The sequence below is a fragment of the Hipposideros armiger genome, unplaced genomic scaffold, assembly GCF_001890085.2.
Source record: "Hipposideros armiger isolate ML-2016 unplaced genomic scaffold, ASM189008v1 scaffold_473, whole genome shotgun sequence".
In the NCBI taxonomy this organism is placed as follows: domain Eukaryota; kingdom Metazoa; phylum Chordata; class Mammalia; order Chiroptera; family Hipposideridae; genus Hipposideros; species Hipposideros armiger.
This window is the reverse complement of record NW_017731823.1, coordinates 1,132,297-1,142,945: the sequence shown is the minus strand read 5'-3', so window position 1 is coordinate 1,142,945 and position 10,649 is coordinate 1,132,297. Positions and strand designations below refer to the sequence as shown.

The 10,649-nt window shown below is 41.0% G+C and overlaps 1 protein-coding gene and 1 pseudogene across 1 annotated transcript in view; one reads left to right on the top strand and one right to left on the bottom strand.

The window, feature by feature from the left end:
• Positions 1-10,649, top strand: part of ANXA3 (annexin A3) — a 60,153-nt gene that overhangs the window by 4,663 nt on the left and 44,841 nt on the right. The window contains exon 2 of the mRNA XM_019666539.1: positions 2,893-2,945. Coding sequence (XP_019522084.1) covers positions 2,931-2,945 — 15 coding nt within the window. The 5' untranslated portion in view covers positions 2,893-2,930. The remainder of the gene's footprint in view (positions 1-2,892; positions 2,946-10,649) is intronic.
• Positions 7,006-7,742, bottom strand: LOC109395493 (UPF0568 protein C14orf166 homolog pseudogene; annotated as a pseudogene).

The window sequence follows — 10,649 nt, the reverse complement described above, 5'->3', positions numbered from 1 at the left end:
AATACAGTTCCTCATGTTGTGGTGACCCCCAACCATAAAATTATTTTCGTTGCTACTCTATAACTGTAATTTTGCTACTGTTATGAATCGTAATGTGTCTTTTTGTTTTCCGATGATCTTAGGCGACCCCTGTGAAAGGGTCGTTCGACCCCCAAAGGTGTCGCGACCCACAGGTTGTGAACCGCTGGTCTAGAGGCTTCTAGCAGTTCTTGTACTTATCCCCTGCATCTCAGAACAGTAAGGCTGCATTGAGTCCTCCTCATGAGTGCAGTCTCTCTGGCTTTCCCTTTGGACCGCCTCTCTTCTGCCTTCCGCTTCTTCCTCCAGCTAGAGGCAGTTCTGTGCTGCTAGGTGCTCACATGATGAGATTGGGCCCACTCAGATAATCCAGGATAGTGTCCCAATTTTAAGGTCTGGAACCTTAATTAAATCTGCAAAGACCCTTTTGTTGTGTAACATAACACATTCACACCATCCAAGGAGTATGGTGTGGATGTTTTAGAAGGGAGCTGTTGTTCTGCCTACCAAAAGGGGCTAGGAGTATGGAGGCATCAGGGGTGGTAGCATTTGTCATTAAACAGCAGGAAGGAAAGGGGGAAGCAGGTTAGAAAGGGAAGCTGTGATTGAGAGGAAAGGGGGTCCTTGAGTGAAGAAGGAGGCCCTAGCTCCTGCAGCCTCTTCTATTTCCTATTTCCCCCCTCTTCTCAAATTAACGAACATTTATGAGTGAGATCTCTGAGAACAAATTATAAATACAACTCAGAACTACTGTGGTAAACAGAATGGCAGTTCCTCAAAAAAAAAAAAATAGAACTACCATATGATCCAGCAATCCCACTTTTGGATAAATGTCCATGCAAATATTATGAGTTCTTTCCTCCTTGGCTAATTCCTAATTTACTTTTACAGAAGAATAATGAATACAATTACTATTGTTTGAACCCTCACATTAGTATTTTTACTATGCTACTGAAATTTTTCAAAATTAACTTATGATCACTGTAATCATCATGAACTATTGTAACATTCTAACTTGCTATACCTTCTCCCTTCCCCACTTCAAAATCTAATTTGCAAAATGAGGAAGAGGAACACAGAGACACTGTGGACCCAAGGAATAGAAGTTTTACAAAAATATAACGTCTCATAAATATGATTGCCCACTAACTTGGTTTTGAAGGAGTTCATCCAAAGGGTAGTTAAATAATTAAAGCAGCAAGTACCTAATGCAATGGGCTCTACTGGGAGCAGAATAAAGACAATCCAGCCACAATCCCAGTTCTCCTTTTCATAAATCTCTAATGGTTAAAAGGCAGACTCTTGAATTTGACCTTGAGCAAATTACTTAGCCTCTCACGATCTCAGTTTCCTTACCTGTAAAATGGGTATAATAATATGGGGTTGTCGGAAAAGTCATGGCGTATTTTTTCTCTGTTTTTCTTTGCAAAAATGCATCATGACTTTTCCAACAACCCAAGAGTACCTACATCACTGAGTGTTGGTAAGCATTAAATCAGTTCATGGAAAATACATAAACAGTGTCTGGCATGTAGTAAGTATTCAATAAGTGTTATAATCATTATCATTTCAATATACTGATCTTTTTCCTAAAAATACATTCCTTGCTCATCAGTATTCCTGCAACTGTTTTAGTAAAGGAGCCTTCTGCCTGCTTCCTGGGCCTCAGTTTATTACAAATCAGCAGTAGCATCCTCCTCCCCATTGGAATGATTCTCTCTGAGCCACCTGAAATGGATGGAGTCTCCCCAAATAGAGCCTTTNTTTTACTTTTTTAGTACCTTGTATGCCCCAGTGAAGAAATATGACAAAACTGTCTGGCTTTGTGAAATTAACCTTTTAATGCTTTTTATATTGCCTGGTACATAGTAAGAACGCAAAACTCTAGCTGATGTGATGATACATGTTATTGTTTCAATGCCAGCAGCAACAGCCCTCCTGTCCCCTTTTTACAGATGAGGAAACTGAGACTCAAAGAAATTGTACCCAGCTTTAACAGGCAAAGCCAGAACTATCGGTACTTGCAATCACTGTAGGGAGAGAGGGAAGTGGTGTTAGACCCTGTAAGTAGAAAGCTGATTACACTAGGCTACAGAGAGCCTGAGAAAATTGGGGCTAAATATTTCTAGGACTGATGGTATAATTTCCTGTTGAACTTTGTTCTGGGGCTATCATTGAATGTTTAGAATTCTTTTGTTCCCTGGATGGGTGGGAGCAACTTGCATTTCTAAATCAACCCTGGAGATATGCCAGCATGTTTGAATAATGTCTACTTATGGAAAGTCTGCCTGGGCTCCACCAAAGAACTGCCCTATTCACCTCTTGCACTGTACCAAGAACTGGTCCGCCTCCTCATCGGAGGCGTGTCTGTTTATAACGGTTGTAGGCTTGGAGCCTTGTAAAATGTAAATGAAGATTTCACAGTCAAACCCAAGGAATCAAATTAAAGCCAGCTAAAATTTGTGCGCCTGAGGAGCAATTTCCTGTGTTTTTGTTGTTGTTCCTTATGATGGTAGTCTATCCTGGTTAAAAGAAGTCAGCCATCAACATAGTTTTACTGGATTTTAAATGAGTCAAAAGTTGGCTTTCCAGGAAACATATTTGTAAACCTATAAATTAGAAGGGGTTTTCGTCCTCTCTTTTTTGAGCCCTTTACAGGCCTAACACCAGCCTTTGTATATAGCACGTGCTCAGTAAATGTTTGTTTAGCAAATGGGCTACTTGATGTTAAAAACATATCCCCTTCTTGAGGTGGTTGGTTCCTGTTTGAATGTTGGGTTCTGTTTTCTGGATTAAAGATTAAGGGTTGGTGAGATTATTGTGTTCAGAATCCTAGATGTATACTATTTAGTAATTTTTTTTGTCTTTTAATAGGTTAGAGTGATCTGAACTTAAGGCAAAGGTGGGATATCATGGCATCCCTCTGGGTAAGTAAAAATCAAGCCTTGCTAACATGGTAACTTAACTGAGTCCAATCAAAACACAAAATGTTTTTTTTGAAAGTTGATAAAAAGTTCATCTGAAAAATTTGCATGCCAGAAAAGCGAGAGGATGTCTAAAAATAATAAAATATATAATATGTTGTAAAGGTACAGAGTTAAAATATTTATTTATGATTACACCAAATCAGAGAGGCCAATAGCAGAATAAATTTAGTGTTTAATTTGGGGATTTAGTATATGAAAAAGATGACATTTCATAGCCCAGAGGAAAAGATGGCTTGTTCAATAAATAATGTTAGGAAAACTTCTAGCCATTTGGGAAAAAGTAAATCTATATTTCTTCCCCCTTTTACATTAAAATAACTTTGATATGGATAAAATACTGAAATGAAAGAGTTGAAATATGGGTGATTTTTAAAAATAATCTTGTGTGGGGAAGGCGCTTAAAACCAAGACACAAACCAAAAGCCTAAAAGAAAAATATTGAACTACTTAACTACATATAAAATTATAATTTATGACCCACAGGAGAAAAATATTTATAGTGTACCAGACAAAAGACTTATTTCCTTAACACACAAATAACTTGAATAAATCAATAAGAAAAACGAGCTGAATGGAAAAGTTTGTGAGGGATGTGAATAAGATATGAAAAGAATTATAAATGTTTGATAAACATGAAAAGATGACACATCTCACTGAAAATTAAAGAAATGTAAATAACACAATGAGGAACCATTTTCTACCTAAGAAACTGGTAAAGGTGAAAAATATGTAGTAAGACCAATATTGCCGAGGATGTGGGCAAGCCAGGTACCCTCATACTCATGGGAGAATAAACTTGTCATGCTTTTGGATTGTATTTTGGCAATAGCTGTCAATGTTTAAATGTACATACCCTTTGACCCAATAATCCCACTTCCGGATATTAATTATTTAGGTATATTGGTATAAGGTTGAAAAAATAGGGGCCTAAGGACATTCATTTGTATTAATGAACATNTCCCCTGATGAAATCAGGAAAAGAAAAGCTAGCAAGTTCAGATGTTTTCTCATTTGAGTGAATACAAGATGAAATGCAAACATCTCCGTTGGACCTCTTGGACACACGGCTAACTTAATGAAGCCATAATGTCAGCTTGGCTTCTATCAGGCCTCCCTGGGGCTGGCTGCCAATCGCGGCTTCCCACCCTGGCTTCCCTTTGCTGCTCTGGTGGAGAGCGTGCCTGCAGTGATTAGTGATGGGGAGCCCTCTGTTAGCAGTGTTCGCTGCCGGCGTGTGGGAGAGGATAAGTCCCCTAGTAGTTGCCCTGCACGACCCAAGTGGTTACCAATCCTTTTCGCTGGCATCTTACCTGCTTTATTAATTTCCTGGGGCTGTCATAACAAAGTGCCACAAGCCGGGTGGTTTAAAACAATAGAAATGTATTGTCTCACAGCTCTGGAGGCTAGAAGTCCGAGATCATGGTGTTGGCAGAGCCATGCTCCCTCTGAAACCGATAGGGAAGTCTATCCTGTACCCCTGGCTTTTGGCTGTTTAGTGGCAGTCTTTGGTGTTCCTTGGTACAGCTCCAATCTTTGCCTTCATCCCTCTGTCATCACATCCCATTCTTCCTGCATGTCTCCGTCTTCACATGCCTATTTTCTTTTTAGAAATTTTATTGGGGAATGCTGTGTTTTTCCAGGACCCATCAGCTCCAAGTCAAGTAGTTGTCTTCAATCTAGTTGTGGAGGGCACAGCTTCTTGACCCATGTGGGAATTAAACCGGCAACCTTGGTGGTATGAGCCTTAGTTCTAACCCCCCTGAGCTAACTGACCGCCCCACATGGCTGTCTTCTAAGGACACTGGTTATATTTTATTAGGGACCCACCCTACTCCAATATAACCTCATCTTAACTAATTACATCTGCAATAACCTTATATCCAGACAGGTCACATTCTAAAGTACTGTGGATTAGGACTTCGATATATCTTTTTTTGGGTTACAGAATTCAACCCATAATATCTGCCTCACTTGACCATATTTCATTTGTAGGCCTTTTATGGTAAACTTTTTTTGGTTTTGAAAAAACACTTTTTACTTGAAAAACTGAAAGAGAAGGCTTATATTTTCCAAGTTTTGATGACTTTTTTTTTTNGCCACTCGGCCAGCCAAGAAGTTATATCTTTAATAGTAAGTAACGGGGAAATGAGTTAATGTTTAGTAATAAATACAGATTAGCAGGCAGAATCACTGAAAAAATGGGGTCCATGGAGAAGATAATAAAAGGGATTCCTCATGGTGGAAAGGTTGAGAAAGGCTTATCTGAATCAGAAATTTGCTAATAAGAAAAGCTAATTCATGGTAACGTGTTCATGGTGAGAAGTAGCAGAGCTTCCCTTCCCCACCCGACCCTTCCTCTTCCCTGGGAACAACATTGGTGCAGTTTGACACTTGAGGACACGCAGCTCCCATGTCTGCTGTGTAATCCAAAGGAATAACACCAGTGGCAGGGTTCCCAAGACAGGAGCAATGTGCTAATATGAGAAAATTTGGGGAGAGTAATGCCTTTCAAATTCTGTCCCATGGATGACACAAGCCATGGGCATTTTGATGCTCTTGGTCCTGGATATAAGGAGTCTGTGAGAGCCCTGTCCAGTTTCGTATGTCTTGCTTTGGTGGAGACATCTCATTAGACCATTATTTCCTGGTGTGTTTGCTCTTTCTGACCCTGCAAATTTAATATGTATATGGGGAGAACACCTGTGTTACACGCATGTGGAGGTGCTGAATTTCTCCTCTGGTCTCCTTCCTGTCTATCGCATCTCAGAGCTGGAAGATCTGGTTTTCTAGCTATTTTAATTAAAATGGACTTTTCACACCCCAAGCAGAACAGGCATCATACCTGATTAGGTATTCTTCAACATGATTGCAACTTCCGGTCTGGTGTGTGTTTTAAACCATGTTCCTTGAAGCTTATTTAGATAAATACTGGCACTGAGACAGTTACACAAATGGGCCTCTGCAGGAAATTAATGAAAACAGGTTAGACCTGGATTTCAAATAAAAACATGAGAGCTTTGTTTCAGGACAAAGCCTGGAAAGAAATCCTGTATAACCTGAGTGAGAACAAGAGAGGCTTCCTGGGAATGAATGGAATGAAGTTTAAAGAACTGTTCCTTGCCACTCCCTGTCTGTCCCAAGCTCAATCACCAAGGAGGGAAGGTCTCTGTTTCATATCTAATCACAACAAAAAGTGCAATTTATTATCTAATGAGTAGCCTTTGAAGAAGCCTAGTAAATCAGAGGTGAAGAGGAAAAGAAAAAGTTTTAGGTTGAGAGCAAGGAATGCGAAGGGGAAAAGATATGATTTGATTCTCCTGAAAGTCTATTTTTTGGTGAATGCAAAGCAGTTAGAAAAATAGAGTACTGAACAAGAAGAGTACTGCAGCAGTCTCACATGAATTAAAAGAGAATAAGTCAAAAGAGCAAAACATTCTTAAAGTCTGCCCCTCCTTCCGTTATCACATCTTTGCTCCTTTCATTTTCAACTATTTGCATTTGATTAAATACCTTCCCTAGGTGCTGGAGGCATGTTTACATAGGAGTAGTGATAGCCTCATGTGAACAGGGTTGAGAAAAGGTGGAGAATGCATTTGTCAGATTTTTGACAGACACCTTGGAGCTTTGAAAAGTCTGATAGTGGCATTTGAGAATTATCAAAGAAAGCAAGACCCAGAGCAAGAAAGCATTTTTATCCACTTATTCATTTAACAAATATCTGTTAAACGTCTGCTATGGGCCAGATATGTTTTAGGTTCTGGGGATACAGCAGAGAAAGAGAAAAAAAGCATGGTGCTTACATGCCTCTGATTTTTATTTATTTATTTTTTCACTTTCCCAAACTTTATTACAGAAAAAGCAATGATGATAAATTTCTAGAACATAGTTAATTTTCTGGGATTCTCCCCTCAAAAATATAACATTTGATTTCCAAACACATACCAGAGCATACATGGTTCCCAGTTGTACTAAGTAGGTGAGAGGCTGAAATCCAAAATCTTCATCTTCCAAATTTCCCCCTCCTGTGGTCTGTCTTTGGATCGGTAATAATTGCCTGAGCAGCTACTAGGGCTTCATTAATTTTTGTCTGTAGCCCTCTGAGCTCTTTTGTATGCAGCAATCACAGAATTTGAGCAGCTTCATTAAGAACTGCATCTCCTGTGTCAAAACCAAGAATGTGTTTGTCTAAAGCAACAGGCAAGCCCTCTTTTGTTTGACTTGCTTTAGCAACTGCATCCTGTGTCAGGTGCTCCTGGACCAAAATGCGAATTGACTTAAGCATTACCAGGTAATCAGCAAGATGCTGAATCTGAAGAAGGTTCGCCAAAGTCACTACACCAGCCTTAAAAATCAGAATTATTTACATCCAAATTGATCAATGGCTCTGCATTTTTAGCTGCATTGTCAGTATTTTTGGTATTATCAAGTACCAAGTCCTTGTATTTTTCAGCATTATCTCCATATTGAAGTCTTAACAGCTAAACTGAGAAGGCAATCAATTGCATCTCATGGATTTTGAATCTTGAAAGGACAATGAACTTCTCTGAGATACTTTTCAAAGAACTTGGGCCAGTCACTGCTGTGGATGTTTCTTAAATTACCCCTGTCTTTGATCTTATAGTGTCTGATTTTCTGATCTTCAAGCCAAACAGTAAAGTTTCTGAATTCTGTTTCATCTTTGTAGTTCAAGCCAGCAGGGTTGTGGTAGTTGAGGGCGGTCAGCTTGAGTCAGAACATAGTCCCCGTTTCTTGCTCTGGTCCCCTGGGCTTCGGCCGGGAGAGGTGCGATGAGGAGGAGCTAGTGGTGCAGGTACTGGCGATGCTGCCTCTGATTTTTATTAGGGAAGACAGATAATAAAGAAATAAATGTACAGTATGTAAAGTCAGCTTTAAGTACCCTGGAGAAAAGCAGAGTGGATAATGAGAGTGATGGGAAGTGTTCTTTTTGCTCACATATGTGAGCGGAGGTCAACATGGAGTGAGGGAGTGGGCTGGGAGAAAGTCAAGAGCAAGGGCGTGCAGGCAGAGGGTCAGCAGGTGAAAAGCTCGGAGGCAGATGGGCTAGGTGTGTTTAAAGAGCAGCAAGAAAACTCACATGAACTAATAATAGGAAGGGACAAGGAGATTTGGTGAGAGATTATAATTCTCTTTTGTTCCTTTAGGATCTTCAAGGGCCACAAAGAATCCCAATAATCCCAGCAGCCTTCACTGAACTGTTCAAGGAATTTCCATTACCTAGATTTACTTTAAATGAGGAAGCATTCTTGTCTCTGTAGCAACTTATTGTCAGGATTGTTACTTCCCAAATAAATAGAGGAGGGTGCCTCCTCCCAGAAGATAAATTAGATATACACAGAGCTGAGGATGTGGCCAGAATAGCCACATTAGTCTTCAACTCTTTGTGGTCCTTTGGCCATGAAGGGTTTTTGATCCAGAACTCTTAACTAAATTAAACACCTGGCTTTGATTGTGGTACAAAAATATAATCTCCAGGTAGTTGTGCTAGATGACTCGAAAGAAGAAGAATATAAATTATTTCTAATCTTCAAACAAATAATGAAAATTATCGTGCGAATGAAGTTCGTGTTGATAAAGTCTTTCTGGGGGCCCATTGTTTCAAGCTCAGCCCAGATAGTTGGGTTTGCTGCCATTTAATAGAGAAACGCTGAGTGCTTGGAGGGACAGCAAAAAACAGAATCACTGGAAACATCCCCAGTGGCACCAGGCATCCATGCTGGCTTCTAAAACCATCTTTGAAAGAGCTGAAATAGCCTGTGGTGCTGAGAGTGGTCATTAAAATATTCCTGACATCTCCCAGATCTTCCAGGATATAATGATCACTTTGATTTCTGGATAATCGTTATTTGGAGGAAGCAACCGCATCAGGCAGCCAATTATCTAGTGTAGACCTGAGAAATTCCATACCTTGGGAAGTCATTGTCTTGCTTCCATCTATGTCCAGTAAACTCATTCACAGTTATTTATTTGTTTATTTATTTATTGGCTTTACTGGGGAACAGTATGTTTTCCCCAGGACCCATCAGCTCCAAGTCAAGTTGTTGTTCTTCAATCTTAGTTGTGGAGGGCGCAGCTGAGTTCCTAGTCCAGTCGCTGTTTTCAATCTAGTTTCGGGGGTGGGTGCAGCCCACCATCCCACGTGGGAGTCGAACCAGCAACGTTGTTGTTCAGAGCACACACTCTAACTCACTGAGCCATCCGGCCGCCCTCACAGTTATTTATGAATCGCCTATCTGGAGGATAAGTACCGAGCTAATTGTAATGAGTCAAACAAAAGGCCTCTGTCCTCTGAAACTTGAGAGATGGTGAATACACGGATATAAAAAGTGAGAGATATTACTGAATGTCAAGTGTTCTAAGTGGGGAAGGTTGCTGAGATGGAGAATAACCAGAGAGGACCCACTCAGGTCAAGTGTCCAGGGCAGGCCTATCAGAGAAGATAAGATGGCCTTTAGGCAGAGGACTAAAGGTAGACAAACATTCCAGATGGAGGGAACAGCACGAACACAGGCATTCAGACGAGAAAGAGTTCAACATATATCAGCTGGAGTCTCAGAGAACTGAAGTGAGATGGCTCCAAGGTGAGGGTGACGAGGAAGGTGGGCCCAATCCTGCCAGGCCGTGTGGACGGTGCGCGGAGTTTGGAGTATTCAGTATCCTATGGGAGGTGAGCGAAGGGTGTTTGTTTAGTAGGGGGATGCCATGACCTGACTTAGCTCCCCCTCAGGTCCCTTGGCTGCTCTGGGGGAAATCGCAGGAGGTGGGCAACAGAAGGAGGTGGAGAGGGAGGCCAGTGCAGATGTCCACCTCCAGGAGAGCGATGGTGACTGGATAACAGCAGCCACGAGGAAGATGGGGAGATGTGCACATGAGATGATCTTTTTGCGATAGTCTCAATAGATATCGCTGATGATTGGATTTGGAGGGAAGGAGCGATGAAGGAATGAAAGGAGACTCCCAGGTTTCTGGTGGTTGGTGGTGTCACTTAAAGGGATGGAGCCGACTGAAAAAGGGCAAATTGGAGACCAGTGCAGGGACTGCAGCTGGATTGCCTGGGTTCAAATCCTGGCTGTTCCACAGTCAAGCTCTGTGATGTCGGTCAAGTCTTTTGCCTCTCTGTGCCTCAGTCTTCTCCCTTATAAAATAGGGTCATAATAGGGTGGTTCTGAGGGCTAAAGGGAGCATGCATACATAGGTATATCTATAAAGCTGAAGTAAGTATCATGTAAGTGTTACATCGGGGAAGAAATCAGCTTGGGAGGAAATAATGAGTTGATATATGAGATATAAAAACAGATATGTCAAGTAGACATTGCATGTACAAGACCAATGGTGCTCAAAATAGAAGTCTGGGCTGGAGATATAAATGTGGGAGTTGTCTAAGAAAGAAAAACAAAACAAAACAATAATAAAACAAAAAAGAAATGAGAAAAAAAATGGAGTTGTCTGCATACAGAAGGGGGAGTGGGGATTTAAGGGAAAGGAACGAGAAAGAGACATTCCGCTTTAGAAGTACCTATTTTGTAGAGGTCAGGCAAAGGGGAGAATAAAGGCAAGCTGGGGTGGCAGAAAAACCCCTGGGATGAGGCCCTGGAGCCAAAAGAAGGCAGTGCCTGACTAGGTTAA